At 39.1% G+C, this 21,603-nt stretch overlaps 1 protein-coding gene across 6 annotated transcripts in view; it reads right to left on the bottom strand.

Moving 5' to 3' along the window:
• CBFB (core-binding factor subunit beta) overlaps window positions 1-20,367 on the bottom strand; it is a 49,683-nt gene extending 29,316 nt beyond the window's left edge. Inside the window, exons 1-4 of one of the 6 annotated variants that reach the window (XM_058527979.1) lie at window positions 20,028-20,365; window positions 19,706-19,792; window positions 14,853-14,969; window positions 13,315-13,362 (exon numbers count right to left, since the gene is read on the bottom strand). In XM_058527979.1, coding sequence (XP_058383962.1) covers window positions 13,315-13,362; window positions 14,853-14,969; window positions 19,706-19,792; window positions 20,028-20,105 — 330 coding nt within the window. In that variant the 5' untranslated portion in view covers window positions 20,106-20,365. Of the gene's footprint in view, window positions 1-13,314; window positions 13,363-14,852; window positions 14,970-19,705; window positions 19,793-20,027 lie in introns of all 6 variants that reach the window. The other 5 variants (XM_058527980.1, XM_058527981.1, XM_058527983.1 and 2 more) reach the window with 5 other exon arrangements.
• Window positions 20,368-21,603: the final 1,236 nt, after the last annotated feature.

Genomic DNA, 21,603 nt, shown 5'->3' with positions numbered 1-21,603 from the left:
AGACAACGAACAGTTGTTCCTACCAATGAATCAGCAGATAAGCAGTAATACTGGGATGGCCATAGGCACCCAGGAAAACAAGATATTCCACTAAGGAAGTATGTTCTCTGCCTTTTAGTTGTAATAATTTCTGTAGTCTATTTAACAGATTCCTTTACAAGATACTTGGTTCTGACTCATCCTCCTTTAGCCACAAGCCCTGTTCATAAATGCACAGTCAGCTGCTAGCCTGTTGGATAATCACTACAGTCATTCAATCTCACTTGCCTCTGAATCATAACTGGGTTGCATGTAAATGTAAAAAATAGCTTCTTCTATAGCGATTTTTTTTTTTTTTTTTGGTGAGGAAAATCAGCCCTGAGCTAACGTCCATGCTATCCTCCTCTTTTTGCTAAGGAAGACTGGCCCTGGCTAACATCCGTGTCCACCTTCCTCCACTTTATGTGGGACTCCGCCACAGCATGGCCTCACAAGCGGTGAGTCCGTGCGCACTGGGGATCCGAACCCAGGCCGCCAGCAGCGGAGCGCGTGCACGTAACCGCTAAGCCACGGGGCCCGGCCCTCTATAACGATTAAATGTAACTTACCAATTTACTTCTAACAGTTCAAAACAGAAATCATAACATGGATTAATACAGAATGTGCCTGGAACTTAATAGATTATATATATAATATATATATTATTAATACACACACACACACATTCAATAAATGGATATGTTAACCAAACAACCCAACCTAAAATTCATCTGGAACTCAGGGGACCCTGAATAGCCAAAACAATCTTGCAAAAGAACAAAACTTGAGGACTCACTCTTTCCAATTCCAAAACTTACCACAAAGCTACAGTAACCAAAACAGTGTAGTACTGTCACAAAGACAAACATATAGACCGATGGAATAGAATACAAAGCCCAGAAATAAACCCTCACATATATGGTCAAATGATTTTTGACAAGGGTGCCAAGACCATTCAATGGGGGAAAGGACAGTCTTTTCAACAAATAGTGCTGGGAAAATGGATATCCACATGTAAAAGAATGCAACTGGACCCTTACCTAACACCATATACAAAAGTTAACTCAAAATGGATCAAAGACCTAAAACTATAAACTCTTAGAAGCAAATATGGGATAAAAGCTTCATGACACTGGATTTAGCAGTGATTTCTTAGAGATGACACCAAAGGCATACGTGACAACAACAAAAAATATGCAAATCGGACTTCATGAAAATTTTAAAATTTCGTAAAATTTTAAAATTTACCAACAGACTAAAAAGGCAACCCACAGCATGGAAGAAAACATTTGCAAATCATATATCTGGTTAACGGATTAATATCTAAAATTAATATAGAGAATTCTCAACTCTACAAGAAAAAAACAAACACAATTCAAAAATGAGCAAAGGATTTGAATAGACATTTCTCCAAAGGTGATATACAAAAGGCCAATAAGCACATGAAAAGATGCTCAACATCACTAACCATTAGGGAAATGCAAATCAAAACTAAGAGATACCACCTCACACTCATTAGGATGTCTATTATCAGAAAAACAGAAAACAATAAGTGTTGGCGAGGATGAGAAATTGGAACCCCTGTGTACTTCTGGTAGGAATGTAAAAAGAGTGCAGCTGCTGTGGAAAACAGTATGCCAGTTCCTCAAAAAATTAAAAACAGAGGGGCCGGCCTGGTGGCGCAAGCGGTTAAGTGCGCGCGCTCCGCTGCGGCGGCCCGGGGTTCGCTGGTTCGGATCCCGGGCGCGCACCGACGCACTGCTTGGTAAGCCATGCTGTGGCGGCGTCCCATGTAAAAGTGGAGGAAGATGGGCACCGATGTTAGCCCAGGGCCGTCTTCCTCAGCAAAAAAGGAGGAGGATTGGCGGATGTTAGCTCAGGGCTGATCTCCTCACAAAAAAAAAAAAAATAAATAATAATAATAAAAAAAAAAAAATTAAAAACAGAATTACCATATGATCCAGCAATTCCACTTCTAGGTATAAACCCAAAAGAAATGAAGACAGGGTCTCAAAGACATATTTGTACACCCATCTTCATAGCAGTGTTACTCACAATAGCTAAACAGTGGAAACAATCCACGTGTCCATCGATGCATGAATAGATAAGCAAAATGTGGTATACACATAAAATGGATTATTCAGCCTTTTAAGGAAGGAAATTCCACAATATGCTATAACATGGATGAATCTTGAGGACACTACACTAAGGGAAATAAGCCAGTTATAAAAAGACAAATACTGTATGATTCCACTTGATGAGGTACTTAGAGTAGTCAAAATCATAGAAAGTAGAGTGGTGGTTGCCAGGGGCTGGGGGAAGGGGGGTAACGGGGAGTTTCACTGTTTAATGGGTATAGTTTCAGTTTTACAAGATGAAAAGAGTATGGAGAAACTCCTGTGAAAAGGAGGTAGGTCATGGTGAGCCTAGAATCAGAAAATACAGAGCAGCCCACTCCCTCTGACCATTATTTCCTCCAGATCTCCAGTACACTGTGAACACTGGCTCACACTGTGCCAGATGCTCCAACTCTAGCATGAGCCCTAGGTTTTCCACAACCCACTCATAATTCTGCTCACAAACTTCCCCAGAGGAGCTCTTAAAAATTCGCAGGGGGGCCAGCCCAATGGCGTAGTGGGTTAAGTGCGCTCGCTCCGCTTTGGCGGCCCAGGGTTCACAGGTTCAGATCCCAGGCGGGGACATATACAACGCTTATCAAGCCATGCTATGGTGGCGTCCCATATAAAGTAGAGGAAGATGGGCACAGATGTTAGCCCAGGGCCAATCTTCCTCAGCAAAAAGAGGTGGATTGGCAACGGATGTTAGCTCAGGATTACTCTTCCTCACAAAAAAAAAAAAAAAAAAAAAAAAATTTCGCAGGGAAGCTGAATCTAGACTTGACTCTGAGATTCTGTTCAGCTTATCTCCTAGGAGCCTTCATGTTAAAATGACATTACAATCCTTTATTTACACTGCCGTGAGGTTTGTGCTTGCTATATTCAGTTTTTCAAAACAAGCACAGGAATAAAATGATAAAGAAGAGCAAGGGAATAAATATATCAATCAGGACAGTGGGGGTTTTGTTTTGTGGAGGGGAAATAGGACTATGGAGTTCTCTAAAGCATCACTGTCCAAGAGAAATATAATGGGAACTGCAAATGCAAGTCATATATGTAAATGTAAGTTTTCTAGCAGTCATGTTTAAAAAACTAAAAAGAAACAGGTGAAATTAATTATAATAATGTTGCCTAACCAAATATATCTAAAATATTATTTCAACATGTAATCAATATAAAAATTGAGATATCTTAACATTCTTTTTTTTTGCGCCAAGTTTTCAAAATCCAGTGTGTACCTTTTCACACACAGCACATGTCAGTTCAGACCAGCCACATTTCAAGTGCTCAACAGCAACGTGTGGCTAGGGGCTACCATACTAGACACCACAATTCTAACGCAGTAGAGATGCTGTATCTCAAGTAGCAGTACATAGATGTTCCTTTTGTTACTATTCCTAAAACTGTACATATGTTTTTATCTACTCCTTTCTTTCTAAGATGCTTTTAACAAATTAGAAGATGACTAGCATATAAGGGGAAAATGCATTAAAATACTGAACATATTAAAAAAGTAAAATATGTAGAATTAGCCTACCTAACTTGGGACATAAGGTAGTGTAAGTGACTTAACAAAAATTACATTTTACAACACAAAAAGTATGCTACAAACATTTTTAGTTTAATCTAAAATTTGATAATTTGTAGTATGATTTATATTCTTACATAAAATTTTTCTTCATGAGGTATATTTAAAATACCTGACTTTCTCACTGTATAGAAAAGTAATGCTACATTAGCCTAAGCATCACAAACCACCATAAACTTGAACACTATTGAGACCCTGAATGCTATTTCTGGATTCTCTGCAACTCCACGCCTCTACTTTGAACTCACTTTGCTTAAAGAAGTCCCCGCCCCATCCTACAACAGTTCCATACAGCTCCCTTCATTTCTTTACTCTCTTCCTAATACTTTTTCACTCAGGTTTAACTAGTATTACTACCTTAAGTTTATGTAAGTTCTTCACAGCTTTCAAAACTTTTCCAAGTCCTATTTGACCTTTACAACTATCTAATAAGAAGAAAATTTCAAACAAAGAAATTAAAACTGAGAGAGATTAAATAATTCACTTGCAGAAGGTCACACAGCTGGCAAGCTGGTAAAAACTAGCACCCAGAACTCCTGACTCTATATATTCACCTAATCCACAGTTGCATCAATTAACTGCATTATTAATGTTTTCTCAGTATTTCAGGGTATGTGAAAATAGATTATTTCCTTAAAGAATAAATAGAGACTGGATAGTCAATTTCATGGTTAAATCCACAGCACTGAGAACAATAAATGTTGTGAACTCTTTACGTGACTTTAGAATATATCATATGACTACTTCCCCTTCCCCCCAAAACAGAGAGCTTACTAGTTCTGCCATCTTCACTCTCTGATTCAAAGTAAACAGTGCATGTTTAGAAGGGTCCTGAAATGTTCTGACCTAAGAGGTACAATTTCAAGTGAAAAGCATACAAAATTAAATTATAAAATTCTTTGTTTCTTAATTAAGACCAAAAAAAGGGATAATGAAATAAAAGAGGCAGATGCTATTTACTGTAATCCATTTCTGAGTCAACTCTGTAAGAATTACTTTTTAAAATATTACAGCTGACTTTACCAAATTATTAACATAATATTAACACAAAAGAATTGATTATGCGTAGTTTTCCAGCAGCTCGATTATCATCGCAAACATTATTCGCACTACAAGTTAGAAAAACAATTCAAGTAAAGTTAAAAGGTTAAAAGGAAAACGATGAAGGTTAAAGGTTGTTCTGAAGTCATCAAAATGAGGTTTAAAAACATCATATTAAAATACTAATGGTTATTCACTCTAATAGGAAGAGTAGCTTGGTCAGCCAAAATAACTTAATATAAAGCTTTGGAAGGTGGTATGTGGAGTTTCTGGCAACTTACCTAACGATTATTTATTAACAGCAGTGTGGTATTCTGCAAAGACTGGGGTAAAAAAAGACCTGCGTCTGAATCCTGGCTCTACCTAGGAAATGGATTACATGACTTTTGAAGATTTATTTAGCCTCTTTGGGCCTCCGTTTCCTCAGCTGTAAAATCAAGCTATCACCGAATGTGTTCTAAAATCAAAGACTTCACTATATAGTGCAGGATTAAGAGAATTTAGAGATAATGTAAATCATCTAGCACAGTGCCTGGTGGTGGCGATCACCATAAAAACTGGTTTGCAGATTGTCAAATGTATTTAAAAAGGTCCAGAGTTCTGAAAATGTTCTGGAATTAATGAATGTTGCATTTTGTGAATATGTTAAAAACCACTGAATTGACACTTTAAAATGAGTAAGATGGTCAATTTTATGTTATGTGAATTTTATTTCAATTTTTAAAAATGGCCCAGAGGGGGCCGGCCCCATGGCTGAGTGGTTAAAATTCTGTGTGCTCCGCTTCGGCAGCCCAGCTTCACGGGTTCAGATTCCAGTTGCAGACCTACTCTGCTCATCAGCCATGTTATAGAGGCATCCTACATACAAAATAGAGGAAGATGGGCACAGATGTTAGCTCAAGGCCAATCTTCCCCAAGCAAAAAAAACAGGAAGACTGCCAACGGATGTTAGCTCAAGGTGAATCTTCCTCACAAAAAGAAAAAAAAAAAAAAGGCCCAGAAATGTTCTAGATAGCAAACGGACGGCAAGCCAGGACTGAAAAGCTGGCACGAATAAGCAACCCTCAAACAATCTAGAGGGTTCTCCCAAAGGGCTCATTATTTAAAACAATATTCTTCGAGTCCAGATACTCATTAGAAATTATTGTTTAGGGGCTGGCCCCGTGGCTTAGCGGTTAAGTGCGTGCGCTCCGCTACTGGCGGCCCGGGTTTGGATCCGGGGCGCACACCGACGCACCGCTTGTCCGGCCATGCTGAGGCCACATCCCACATACAGCAACTAGAAGGATGTGCAACTGTGACATACAACTATCTACTGGGGCTTTGGGGAAAAAAAAAAAGAGGTGGAGGATTGGCAATGGATGTTAGCTCAGAGTCGGTCTTCCTCAGCAAAAAGAGGATTAGCATGGATGTTAGCTCAGGGCTGATCTTCCTCACAAAAAGAAAAACAAAAAGAAATTATTGTTTAATATGGGTAAAATATTTTGTTTGAAAAACATCTGAATTCTCCTAATGGAAATGCTGAAGTCACATGTTCACAGGCTATCTTTTTGTGTTTTTTTGTTTTTTTGTGTGTGTGTGTGAGGAAGATCAGCCCTCAGTTAACATCTGCCAATCCTCCTCTTTTTGCTGAGGAAGACTGGCTCTGGGCTAACATCCGTGCCCATCTTCCTCTACTTTATATGGCATGCCGCCATGGCTTGAGAAGCGGTGTGTCGGTGCACGCCCAGGATCCAAACATGGGCCGCCAGCAGCGGAATGCGTGCACTTAACCGCTACGCCACCGGGCTGGCCCCCTATCCTTTTGTTTTAATCTGAAGATTAACCTGCTTTTACATCTGAACTTTTTTTTTTTTAAACTTTTTATTTCATTTTTTCCAGTTTTATTGAGATATAGTTGACTCATATATATATATATATCTCTATATGTATGTGTGTATATATATATCTATATATATGTATTTCTTTTGCTGAGGGAGATTGGCCCTGAGCCAACATCCATCGCCAATCTTCCTCTTTTTGCTGAGAAAGATTAGCCCTGAGCTAACATCTGTGCCCATCTTCCTCCATTTTTTGTATATGGGATGCCGCCACAGCCTGGCTTGATGAGCGGTGCATAGGTCTGTGCCTGGGATCCGAACCTGTGAACCCCGGGCCACCAAAGCGGAGCATGCAACCTTAACCACTACGCCACCGGGCCAGCCCCATCTGAAGTTTTAAAACACAAAATAGCTCAGTATTGGTTGTATAGGTGGAAAAAAGGTTTTCACCCACAAAAACACCCTGCAAACCATTCCAAGACTTGGCCCTTTCCTTCTCAGGACACACAGTACAGCACATCATCTGAGTCCTAAAAGCACAGTTACACTGCCAAAAGGCACATTTTAGGTGTTATTTTAAATTCTTGGTTCCTAAATAGACATAATTTGAGAAGTCCCAGCCTAAACTGAAAAGCTCACGACAGATAATAATTTCCAAATGTTTACTGTATACTTTCATAAAAGAAGGTAACAATAATTAAACTCCCTACCATATCACTGTCTATAACAAGAACACGTTAGTTAGTCTGCGGCTTCTAAGCCCCTGTAGAAAACTAAGTATCAAAGAAGTGATATCAAAGAAATAAAGTCTCTGAGCCTGCTCAAGCTAAAGAGTATTAAAATTTACAAATGTTTTCTTACTAGTAAAATGGAGATCATAAAAGTATCAGTGTATGTTACCTATGTATCAATTAAAACAGCACCTGGCACACAGCCAGTGCTACAGAACTGTTTGCTGTTATTATTCTAAATCTTAAATAAAGAAATAAACATACACAGTAGACAAGGGAGTCTCATCTATTCAGAGGTAGTTAATAAACTCCTTCTGCCCCACAAAATGCCTTTACTAGAATGCCCAAAGTTTTCTGCACGAGAGAAAAAGATTTTTCATGATTGCTACCTGTACAGGATGACTACTGTTTCCTAGATTAATTTGCAAAGGTTTCCTAGATGGATGGACACTGCATGTGTGCTTATTAAGTACATCCACGCCCACAGTTCTCATCTTTTCATTCTAAAAATTAACACTGAAAATCACTTTGTTGCTTCTTTCTGTAACAAAGGTATCTACTTATTTCTAATTTTTCTATTCCTTCATGGTTAATAGCAGTAAGATCAGAAAGACATAGATTTTTTAAATATCAGATAAAGTATCCAACAATTATTAACAAGATGTACAGAAAATTCAAAGATAAGATAAAATAAAAAGTAAATGCTCTATCAGATAGAAAAATTCATTTTTGTTTTAAAATTTAAATATAACAGAAAAAAATAAGGTTGACAATGTAACAAAACATTAACAATGGTTTTGTAAGTGGTAGGTGGTTACACCACCGACTCTACACATATGTCACTGAACTGTACACCTAGAATAGGTGAATTTTGTTGTGTATAAATTATACCACAATATTGCTGATTGAAAAAAAATCAATTATGAGAGAAAATGAGAAGCAGTAAAACTAGGATATAGCAGCTCTACTCAAAAACTGATTTCTTCAGTTGATAACATTTCAACAGTCTTTATCCTTGCAGTGTTTGAATTAATCATTAAAAAAATACTGGGGTGGGAAGTAGAAGCAAGGAGGGGAAGAATTAAGGATGTTCCTCTCAGACATTATTTCTGTCTTCTCTAACTTAGAATATATAATTCAGATAAGGCCAAGACTGAAATTTTACCTTTATACTAAAAGTAAATCCAGGCAAATAATGTAATTCAACATAAGGGAAAAGAGAATATACAATCTTCATATACTTCAGAGTATATGTATACTTCACATACATTTACCATATATGCAAATTAATGTAAGCCGACTGGAAGGTATCATGACATCCTAATTTTTTAATTTTTTAAAAATTTTTCCCCCAAACACCCAGTAGATAGTTGTATGTCATAGTTGCACATCCTTCTAGTTGCTGCACGTGGGACGCGGCCTCAGCATGGCCAGAGAAGCGGTGTGTTGGTGTGCGCCCGGGATCCGAACCCAGGCCACCAGCAGCGGAGCGCGCTCACTTAACCGCTAAGTCACGGGGCCGGCCCAACATCCTAATTTTTAAACATTCTTATTTATTCATGAAGCCAGTCAACTCTCCCTCTCGGATTTAAAAATAATTGAAATAAACGCTTTTCTTTAAAAATATAAGCTAAGACTTTCAGTTCTAAATTTTATGATTCAGTTATTAAAATATTATAGCATACTTAAAACATATTTTAAAAAACCAGATTACTTATTTCAATACATTAACTGTCAATAACTAAGTACTGGAAAATATACTTCATATTTTAGTTGAATTGAAATCTATATCTGACAAGCTAGTTGTAAAGTTACCTCAATTTCTCTTGGGGAAAATTGCATTCCAAAGCTTTACCACAGGTATCTTTTATTTGGAGTGACTGGGTTGTCTATAGAGGAAAATAAACTTGTTGAGCTTGAATAGGGATTTCTCAAAGCTAACATCAAGGAGTCCTCTAAACCCTGCCAAATTGTGGATGGTATATCAACAGACACAATATTTGTTTTGGGACAAAGTTCCTGCAAGCAAGTAAGCAAAATGCTCCAGAAGAAGCAAAGTCACAAACTTTTGGAGAAGCCATTTAAAACAAGAGTCTGCCCTCATTCATTAAATCAAATGCTGTTAAATTTTGCTTTGCTATTTTATGCTTATGGAAATGAATGATAAAAGATTTTTGTTTTAAGTCCAAAAGTTTAGAAAGGAAAAAAATAAAACATAATTTATCAAAATTTTTAAAAAGTACCTACTCTAATGACATATACTTTGTAAATACTTCTCAACGTATGCTATTAATGTTATACGACTATCAATTAAAATCGTAAATTATAAACAGGAATGCAACAACAGTAAAAAATGAGTTTAACCTCTCTCTGAGGCCAATGTAGTAAAACTAGAAAGTATATTCAATTTCCATAGAAAAAAATGATAAACAGTAGCACCACTATAAAGTTCATTTTTTCAGTTTATAAAATATTTTTCACATAATTTATCTTTGTACTCAAAAATTAGGATCATGTAGTAAGCATATCATTCATTAATTCAAAATCCCAATGAGGCCTTATGAAACACAGAGTGCATGCAAAAACCATTAATCTGACCACTCAAGACTAATAACTTATGGTCAACTATAATCATTTGCATTTGTTTAAAATAGAAAGTAATTGGAAATGGGTCCTACAAGGAAAGATCAAAGAAATTGGAGTTGCTTGGTCTATAAAAATTTAAAGTAAGAATTATTTAAATTCTGATCAGTTGCTTTTCTTGTTTTCTGACAGCTAAATTAGAGGAAAGCAGTTTAGATTAAGAAAGAATTAAGAACATTTTGCCTGTCAGGGTTTCCACCACACCAGGATGGACCACTTGGGAAAGACATGGTATTTCAACAGTATGTAGCTGAAGTGAAGCTGACCTAAGGCAAGCTATAGTACTAAACCTCCATGATTAAGTTATCTATAATCTCACCCTGCAAAACAATTAAATAGCCTAACTGGATAGGGCTTTAATTTAAAAGGCATTTACACATATTCTGGTATCTCATTTAATCCTCAATAGGACAGACATTCTGACCCCCACTTACAGGTAAGGAAAATAGTTATGATTGTCTCTTTATCAAATCCAAAGCTCTTTCCACTACACTACATTTTAAACCCCTGAGAAAGACCCTTATTAAGAGCCAATGTAAACAGCTCACTAGACACCTGGGTGCAAAAGTTTCAAATATATTTGAAAGATAGATTATAAAATTGTGTGCTCTGACTTGATCTTACATAAAGTACCTATTTATGGTCAGTTACTCATTAATAGACCTTCATTATTGAAGACTCTTGGTTGAAAATATTCCTACAAAACACAAAGGCAGAATGAATGAATAAAGGGATTGATTTCACTGAGCCCATTTTCTTAGATTATAAAGCCATATTTCAAATCAAAGAGAATATGGAGCTTCTGTTTGCTATTAGCATTCTAATATGTTCGAATCCCCTAAATTTAAGTGAATATTGTGGTAGCCAGCCTCCAAAATGGTCCCAATGAGCCCAGTCTCCTGGTATTCACATCCATGTGCATGAAAAAATCCTCCCCGCTTCCTGCTGAGTGTGGGCTAGACTTAGTGACTTGCTTCTAATGAACAGAATAAGACAAAAGTGATTGGAGAATAGAACATAAAAAGCACGGTGACTTCATTCTTTTTCTATGGAGAGGCACACATGACTAGGAAGTGAAGTCACCTACCAACAGTCACATGAGTGAGTTTGGAAGTGGATCCTTCAGCTCCAGTCAAGTCTTCAAAGACTGCACAGACCCAGCTCTAAGCCAGAACTACCCAACCAAGCCACTCTCAGACTCCTGTGAAACAGCATGAGGGAACTTTTGGGGGTGACTGAAACATATCTTGACTATCTTGATATCCTTTGGGCGGTGTTCACACAGGTATGTACATTTTTTAAAACTCAAATTATACACTTAAAGTGGGTGTATTTTATTATACGCAAACCAGTTCCATAAAGTTGATTCTTTTTAAAAGGCCACTGAACTCTTGAGATAAGCAGACAGAGGTCACTTATGAAAAAGTAGGGCCATAATTTAAGAAGTTAAGGGTAGGTGGTAAGAAAACAGAAGCTGCAGTAATAAGCTACCACTGCAAATTCACATGTCCTAAACTGCTCCTCAAAATTATTCCACCCACAGCCTTTCCCATCTCAGATGACAGCAATCCCATACTCCCAGCTGCTCTAGCCAAAAAGCTGGAGTCATTCTTGACTCTCACACCCCAAACCCAATCCATGAGCAAACTGTTGGCTCTATCTCCAAATACACGCAGACTATGACCACTTCTCACCACCTCCACTGCTACCACTCTAGTCTCTCTGCAATAGCCAAACTGGTCTCCCTGCTTCACTCTTGCCCTCTAAAGCCTATTGTTAACCCAGCAGCTAGAATGATCCTTTCAAAACCTAAGGCAGATCATATCATTCATCCGCTCAAAAACCTGAAACTAATCCCCATTTCACTTAGAATAAAAGTCCATGTTGTTACAAAGGCCTACCATGGTCACATAAACTGACTCCTTGTTATCCCCCTGATCTCATCTCCTATTACTCTCCTTGCTCAGTCTACTCAAGCCACATTGGCCTGCTTGCTGTTTATCAAACACACGGTGCATGCTCCCACTCTAGGACCTTTCCATCGGCTGTCTCCTCCGTCTGGGACATTTTTCCCCCAATACCTGCATGGCTCATCATTCCCTAGCTTCCTTCAGGTCTCTGCTCAAATACGACCTTCTTTATCCAGACCATCCTATTTAAAATTGCAAACATTCCTGCTCACTTGATCACCTTTTCCTTTTTTCCAGGGCAATTACTACTTTGTAACATATTACATACTTATTTATTATGTATATTGTCTACTCCTCCACTCTTTCCACAAAACCACCTCCAGGGCAGGATCTTTGTTTTGCTCACCGATGTATCTCCACTGCCTAGGACAATGCTCAGAACACATAACAGGTGTTCAACAAATACCTTCTGAATGAATGAATTTTTGAATAACTGTGTCAGATACTGGGCTAAGTACTTTACATATCATTTAATCACTAGGGCAACTCTGGGAAGTATGCATTAACCTCATTTTACAATTAAGAACTATAAAGGTTAAAAAACTTGACCAAAGTTACACAGCAATAAATGAAGCCAGGACATAATTCTGCCTAACTCTAACTAGTTTTTTCAAAGCTGGGTGTGACTGGGAAGAGAAGCAAGTTGCTTCAGGAGGTAACTAGGTTGAGAGCACGTGGAAGAAAAGGCACTGACTTGCAATCCAATACAAGGAGCAGAGGCAAATAATTAACATTTGAAGAAATTCCTTCAATTTTTCTTTGCTTCTAGTCTTAGTCCTGTGGGGAAAGAAATAAAAGCTAATGGTTATCAGAAAGAGACCATAAAAAAGGAGGAAGAGAAATAAAAGACCCCATAGCCTGTGCTCCATGGATGAGAAAACACTCAGGACCTTTTCTCTAAATTCACTAGCATACTTTAGCCCAGTGGTATAGAGCAATATACTAGCAGATTTTCTTTTGTCTTAAAATGCTTTTTTCATCTAGATCCGACTGGTGTAGTAGAAGTGCTGGCAAAATTATATATGAAAAATACATGACCTATACATAAACATTCACAGATTTAAATCTGAGGGAAAGATACTTATTTCTGCCAGTGTTACCATTCTTGGAACACAGCCACACTCATTTGTTTACGTATTGTCTAGGCTCCTTTCACACTAGAACAGCAGAGTTGTGTAGTTGTAACAGAGACCATATGCCTGCAAAACTGAAAATATTTAATATCTGGCCCTTTACAGGAAAAAACCTTCTAAAACAAATATTAATAAAATGTAAGTTTCCTGATACCTTGCATCAGTTCTATCACTCTTCCTGATGTATTTGAAAACATATCCTCTAAATACTAGAAAGAACCATCCAACATTTTTGCTATTGTTGGTCATATACCTGAAAACGTCTCAATGGCTTAAGTCCAAGGATAATGTGGTCTTCAATCTAGTAAACAGATATCACTAAATTAATTCAAGCAAACATACTTTCTAGTAGAGCTAACATCCATTTATTAGTTATTAAATATTGGAAGACTTCAGTAACATTAAGATGTCAATTCTGAAGCCTTAAAATAGTTTAGCATTAAAGTTGACAGGAATGTTTCTGGTTTATATCTGTAGTATGTGAGCTATCTTGTTAAACACACTTTGAGGAAGTGTTTTGAACAAGGAAAAAACCAATTTCTTCATGTAGTCACACAAACATGCACCAACCAGGCAAAAAAGCAATCAGCCTACAATGACTTCCCAACTTCTCCCTTACATATAAGAATTAGCAAATAGTGAAACCTGTACATTTGCTAGTACATTTGCTTTTAGTCTTCCAAGCAAACAAGCTAAGATATAGGAAAGCAAATTACTTATTATTACTCATTTTTTAAATTCTGTAACCTATTTTCCCTCTCCCTTCCCAAAGACTAGTCACTCACAAAAGATCAAACCTTATTTCATAAAATTAAAGAAAAAAAAAAACTCTTCATTGTATATAAACAAGATCAGAAATCCTTATCCTAATACAGGCTAATACAAAAATCCTTTAAGTCTCTTCAAAGAATATTTAGATGTTTCTTATGTTTTGCAAATAAAAGTGATAGGTTATGCTATTCATGACAACACTCAGAAAAGTAATTTAGCAAGTTGATAAAAACAGGTATGGAAACACACTGCAAAGGAAACAGGAGAAATATTGAGTATAAAATGAGGTCAAAAAAATTTTTTTTCTTTAAATGTTTTATTTCAAGAAGAGTCACTTCTACATTAAAAGATGAACCATTCCAAGATATTATTCATTAAAATTTCACCAAATCACATAATACATTTAACTTAGATTTTAATAGGGCTCTCAGCTTAAACATTTCTACCTACATTTTTCATATCTTCAACCTAAACTTTCAACATAAAAATTTTAAACGCATCTATTTGTTTTCCCAGAAGCTTTTCCTCAAAACAAAAAAATTATTTCCTAGTTTAAGTTGTCACATTGTTTTTATCAAAATTAAATTTGATATATTAACAGAAGTAGAAAGTTTCCTATCAGCTATTTCTAAATATTACTAAATTTTAAGCTTACAAGAGCCTTTTCCCACTTTTTTTTACAGCACTGTAGTCACACACGTTACTAAAACAAAAAATTTCTTGTCAATAGTTTTAAAGGAATTAAGTTTTGAATATTACATGTAAGAAAGCACGCAACTCTCTTTAAGGGCTAGAACTTTCTGTGGTGAATGTCATATACATGAAATTAGTAAAGGAATGATATAAAAAAATTTGACAGTGATTTTTTAAAAATTGTATTACATCCTTGTAATACGGAAACAAATCTGACCATAAGCCTGTATGATCAGACTTGTGATCTATTTATTATAACGTAAACCATCAGATAATCTCTAGTAAAACAATTCACAGTATTTCAAATCGCAAAGAAATGTTTCCTACCTTGCCTGCTTCTCTTTCTAAGTCGACATACTCCCGGCTAGGTGTTTGTCGCTGTTCTCCCTGCCAGCTGGCCGGAAAAAACTGGAGAGACAGATTGGTTCCTGTGGCCACAAAAGCCTTTTAGAAAAATCAATACAAACAGGATCAGGAGCAGGACATTACATAAATTATGCAGGCAGTCATTTATTTTTACATCAGTTTCTGTCTTAAGCCAGGCAGCACCGAGAATACTTAAAAGTAAAAAACATGCACTCATCATTTTTCTTAAGTATTAAGTTACAAACATCTGATTCCATTTTGAGGACATTTGCCATTGGCTGCTTAAATATAAAATCAGACATGGAATCAATACTTTCTTTCAGGTCATATTTTGCTGACGTTAGGATCGCGCATTGCTAATGTCTATCCAGAAGCCAACGAACCTGAATTAAAAAACTTATCTTTTCAAATGCGAAAGTCACCGAAGACCTAAACATTTTGAATCTTAAAGCATACCACAATTTAAAGTTATATAGATGAGACCTTTTAATTTTTCTTGCTTTTCCTTGCTCAAGGAAACACTATGTTCTAAAGCCCATATTAAAAATTCACGGGACTGTCTCTCTTCTGATAAACCATTCATTAGCAAGTGATGTGACAGCACTTCTCGTCTCTCTAAAACCTTGGGTGATTAAAAAAAAAACATGCATTTTTTTAAAGTATGACTTTAGAACTGGATCTGACTATAACAAAAGAGTATTCATTAAATATTTATAAAAGATTTAGATGGCACAGTTCAACAGACAGAACCATCTAAAACCATTTCAATAAAGTGTCATTCTGTGTAGTCCCTGAGCAATTTAACTATATTTCCCCCCAAGTAAAAAATGGAAATAACACTGTCCCTCTTCCCAAGGGAAATTCAGAAAGAAAGAAAGAAATAAGTAACAAGCATTACGAAAAAACAGATTTTTCATCATCTAAATGTAAACTCTTCTTTGTTGAAATGAGAGAACATTTTGTTTTATTTTACTAATTAAAGTTCTAAAGCATAATTTGTTTCCAAGCATACAGTCTTCATCTGAAAACAAGGGGTTCATATTTTGGGCAATTTGTTTAAAGCCATTAGCTGATTCAGCTATCCACTAGTTCCCCTGATGATTAACAGCTTAGATTCTTTAGAGGTAAAAATTATACTTTCTATTTCTATCATTGATACTGTAGGTACAACTGTCAACCTAACTGCTAAATCTCTATAGACAGATGTCTTGGATGGCATTTCCCTAAGCAACTAGGATACCCTTTCTTGTGGTAAATATTTTATATGAATAGACACTGAACAAACATCAATATTACAATATAAACCTTTAAAAAAAAATCTTTCCCCACTATTAGCATAAGTTTAAAAAACAATCAAGTGAAGTGAAATGAACCAACAATAGTCAAATGAAAAGCAGATTCTAGGAGGCAAACTGCATAGGCTGTATGACCTGAGGCAAGTTACTTAATTTTGTACCTGAGTTTCCTCATAAATTAATATTTGCAAAGTGCTTAGAACAGTACCAAGTAAAGACTGTATAAGTATTTGCTGAATAATATACGAGAAATAATCTTGAGCTAGATAGGAGAGCTAACTTTTCAGCCTCAGATAATGAAATTCTCAGAGCAGAGTGGTTGGCAGGTAAGAGATTCAGCCCATGAATGAATGCACTGTGTCAAAATCCCCCACGCATGTTTCTTCAGTAGTCACCTAGTAACAAATCCTTCTGCCCTCAGTGTACGCCAAATCAGCTCTGTGCCAAGTAAAGACAGTCTACAGATCTTATTACCTCACCTCCTGTGTGAAGACCAACCTCAGAAGAGATTTCCTGCTCATCACTTTATGCCCATTATCTCATCAAAATCCCTCTCTCTGAGACAGAAGTGGTCGAAAGAGATCATTCTAGAATAGCATTTCCCAAATTTATTTGACCACAAAACTCTTCTTTTAATGGAATACCTACACATACATAAGAGTTGGGAAAATTCAGTTTGAAAACATAAAAACGCTACGCTGGTCTCATTGTCTATATGTAAGAATTCCAGGTTGTCTTGTCTAGATTTTATAGATTTCATAAACTATAAAACAGTATATCTTGTGGCAATCCAACATACCTTTTCTCCTCCTTCCATCTTCAGGATTAAAAATATATAGTTTTTACTGCTCTCATGGTAAAGTCACCATACCTGTCACAAGTATTTTTTTCTTTCATTAATCATTAGTGTCGAAGACGTCTCCAACACTCTTACTACAATAAGAACTTATATGAGGAATAAATCAGATTTTACCAAATAGATTCTACCCCTCATCCATAATCACTTTATGTAAGTTTTAGTTAAGAGCAGATAAGCATCACAGTTCTTAAATTGTTTCACATCTAAATACAAAATAAATTCTTCATTAACCTCACTGATACATTAAGGAGATGTTCAAAATAAAAGGAATAAAAAGAGAGGGGAGGGCCGGCCCCGTGGCTTAGCGGTTGAGTGCGTGCGCTCCGCTGCTGGCAGCTTGGGTTCGGATACCGGGCGCGCACCGACCCGCCGCTTCCATGGCCATGCTGAGGCCGCGTCCCACATACAGCGACTGGAAGGATGTGCAGCTATGGCATACAACTATCTACTGGGGCTTTGGGGGAAAAAATAAATAAATAAAATTATAAAAAAAAAAAAGACAGGGGAAAAAAGGATTGGGAATAGTTTTGGGAACTATGTATATTTTTACTGTATATAGCTGCTGTCAAAATAGAGGCAAAAGAATGCCTTTTCCACAACCAAATAAGTAAAAGCCACTGCCTGCTCATAAGTCAAAAGATAAATTTTAGGCATTAAATTAAGTAACCCCTAAATTCAATTAATCAAAACCTATGATGCAAAAGGCATTGTACAAAGTACCTGCATAGAGTGGCGTATATTAATGAAGTAATGTGGTCTCCACCCTCCGGCATAATTTAAACGTGGAAAACACTGAATTAAAGGGGGGAAACTAGAAAGAGAGGGAATGTGGAATTCCTTTCCAAATATAAATACTTACATTATTCAACAAATTAAGACATGTATGCTATCTTAACTGCAACTCTTACACAGAATTCAATCTACCTTCCTTAACTTTTAATACCTGTCATATATTAAGAACTTATTAAAATTTGTAGGATCAGGTATTTGGAAGAGGAGAAGGCCTAGAACGTCTGTCTGATTTATCCTTGGAAAGAAATTTATGACCAGTACAAGCAACCTATAATACTGCTATAATATTACAGCAATATTATAGTACTGTACAGCAATTCAGATATACTGTGGGTTAAATTATACTCCCAATTCATAATTACATGCAGTGAAGTCTGATACAATAGAAGACACCCTAATAGCCATGCTTCACTAGGTTTCCAAAAAAAAACCTAGGCTTTAAAAAGTGGTGACAGTACTTTGTATCTCATCTTTTACACTCACGTCAATTACCTCAAGGAAATCCTTTGCAAAAGGAACCTCACGCAAAGGATGATATTATCACCGGATCAACTAATGAACGATTCTTCTACCACTCAGTGCCAAAACCAAAACATATTTGTCTTCTACATTTTAATCATATAACTATTATAACTACTCAGGAAACCTGAAGTGGGCTAAAAGCTGGATATTTTCTTTCATTAACATGCAATAATGACCAAATATTCTAGAGCTCCTAACAAATTTAGTCAGTATCGTCTCATTATCTGTAATACAAACCTAAAAAGACTTCATTTTAAATACCAAAATATTCTTTAAAAATAAATTTGATTTCTATGATGAAAAAGGAGAATTTTAAGGTATGTGAATTATATCTCAATAAAAATAAACAGGTTTTCTATAAAGGAGGTAGGAAAAGTAAACGTTCCAATGTCTTCCCATTGTTAACCCAAATTCAAACTGCACTGTAGCTTCAAGTCTCTGCAAATGCAATGGCCCGAGTCACAGATTAGATCACTGGACTCCATTATACAGCACTTCAACGTTTTTTTCTTTTTTAATTAATAATCAGTCTTTCTTTAGTTTCTTTCTACCCACTCTTTGGCTTCTTCATTCCCTCACTAGCACCTCCAATGGAACAAACCAAAAGGAGATGATGTTTTTCCAACATAAGATTTGGTGTAGACGAAGCACCAAATCTACCACCTAAAACACGGCCTCAAGATCAACTGTGGGTTTCGCAAATCCACGCAATTCTTTAGGAACTGCAGCAATAAATGGGGAATGTTTTTAAGGTTTGAAAAAAGACGATAACGGCTTCTGATTCTCCTGAGGCTTAACATTCTAAGAAAAGAAGATGGCACGTTCTTCAGGGCTTTTTTTCTCTATTAGGACAACAGATCACCGGCGTAAAGATTTATTCTCAGCCACAATGGGAGTGAGATAGCTTCACATATAGATTTACCAACAAATCTAGCGTCTAAGAAACAAACTATCGCCCAGGAGTCAGATCCTTGAACGAAACCCGATTCTGTTTCTGAAAAGTGTTTTCTTCCTACAAATACCCCGACCCCTTAAGCAGTGTCACAGCCTATACAGCGACCTTTCCTTGTTTAGCTGGGCTCGGGTTTGAGTTCCACTCGCCGCAAACTGTTTGCCGAGCCGTGTCTGGGAAACAGACCCACCCGCAGAGGGCCACAGGGAAGCGTGTCCCCGCGAGGACGCGGCCCGCCAGTGTCTGGTTTCGCATTTTGAATCCCGAGTAGGAAGTGAGACGGCGCCCGCTCAGTTCCGGGAGCCGCGGCGCCGTCCGGAACCGGCCTGGGCCGCGGCGGCCCCCGCGCAACAAGTGCCCCGCGCGCCCCCGGGCCCCCGCCCCGCCGACTTACGATTTCCGAGCGGCCGTCGCGGCAGGCGTTCAGGAAGCGCGTCTGGCGCTCCTCGTGGGGCCGGTCCCTGAAGCCCGTGTACTTAATCTGCAAGGCAGAGACGGCCCGAAATCAGGAGCCAAATCCGCGGCGCCGCCCGCGCGCGCGCCCGCCCGCCCCGCGCCGATAAGGGCAAGCAGAGTCTGCGGGCAGACGGCTGCCCGGGCGAGATTGCCCCGCCGCGGGCGCGCCGGCGCGGAGCGCCCGGGGACCGCGCCGCCCAAACTTTTCTCCGCCCGGGCCCACTCGGGGCGCGCCGCGGCCTCCGCGCCGCCCGCCTCACCTCACATTCGCGGCTCAGCTTCCTGAAGAACTCCTCGTTCTCGAACTTGCTTCTCTGGTCGGGCACGACGCGCGGCATCTTCCCGCCCTGAGGCCGCGCCGGCCGGCCGGGCTCGGGGCTTGCGCGGGCACCGCTGGCCGGCTCCGCGCTGACCGACTGACCGCCCACCCACGGCGCCCTGACCCTCGCTTCCCTTTGTTTCAGGCGCCCGCCCGCGTGGGCTCCCGCTCCCGGGAGTCTGAGGTGCCGCCGCCCGCTCGAGCCTAGCCCACGCCGCCGCCGCCGCCTCAGCCGTTGCCTACCGCCCGCGCAGACCCAGCATTCGCCGCCCCCGGCCGGCCGCCACCGCAGCCACTTCCTCTCACCGCCCACCTCGCGCGCCCGTCCGCCCCGCCCCGCCCCCGTCGGCCCCACCCCTCTTCCTCGCGCGCCCGCCCGCCCGAAACTCCGGCAAACAAAACGCACCATTCACAACTCCGCGATCCGCGCCGCGCATGCGCCGCCCGCCCGCTTGCGGGGCTGCTGGGCTGCAGCCAACGACAGCTTCTCCCGCGGCGCGGCGCTCTTCCCCTTGCCCACCCGAGGGCCGCTCAGTGTGGAACTACTCTGTGGGGATCTGCCCGGTCCTTGGAGATAGGGGGCGGTCCGGGCAAGTCCTTTCTTTCGACTGTCTGGGGCTCCCCAGCTGCTCGGAGTAACCCCAAGTTGTCACTTGAACGCGATGAAACTTAAGTCTTTTGAGGACTTTTTGTATCCCAAAACCTACGGGGAGGGGTGTAGGCTGTACGCATCAAAGACTAAAGATGGAAACAGACCAAAGAATCCAACTGAATACGCATCATGGTGGAAAGGTCGGAACTGTGAGAGTCAGACCTGCCTTAGATGGGATCTCACTCAACTCCCCTGCCTGCTAGCTGGAGCCTTAGACAAGCGCTGGACCGCTAAGCCTCAGTTTGCTTATTTCCAAAATGCACGCACTCAAAAGCTCGCAGTGTTAGCGGAAGAGCCCTTGTGTACGTCTAACATATCATGAGCACTCAATCAATTTAAGTTTCTAAAGAGGAACAAGCTGAGTTATGTATATAACCTAATGCCATTCCATATATTTACCCAAATGTGCAATCAAATCCTAAGAAACAACATCCACAAGTTCTAAGGAAGTCATTTAGCACAAGCTGGAGAGAGTCTGACATGGGATTTATGGCAGAGCTTGACTCAAAGTTGATCCTCAATAAATTCTGATCCTTAAAATTCCAGCTTGTCAAAAATTCAGTCCAAGGGTGGCAAATAGGTGCCAACAGCAGCTGGCTATATTGCAAAAGATTGTGAGGATACACCTATACTCACAGGAATTAGTGCTGAGGCCATTGGCAATATCTGCCTGAATGCAAGGTTTGACAGAATTTCCCACCCTTGTCTAGTCCAATCTCATTTTTACAGGTATGGAACTGAGCTAGGGTGACCAACTGTTCTGGTTTTCTAGAGACTTTCCTGGTTTTAGCAATGAAAGTCCCATGTCCCAGGAAACCACTCAGTCCCCAGCAAACTGGGATGGTTGCTCACCCTAACTGAGGTC

Source organism: Diceros bicornis, chromosome 32 (genome assembly GCF_020826845.1).
Source record: "Diceros bicornis minor isolate mBicDic1 chromosome 32, mDicBic1.mat.cur, whole genome shotgun sequence".
Taxonomy (NCBI): domain Eukaryota; kingdom Metazoa; phylum Chordata; class Mammalia; order Perissodactyla; family Rhinocerotidae; genus Diceros; species Diceros bicornis.
The sequence above is the reverse complement of the archived record's forward strand: the minus strand, read 5'-3'. Positions and strand labels throughout refer to the sequence as shown.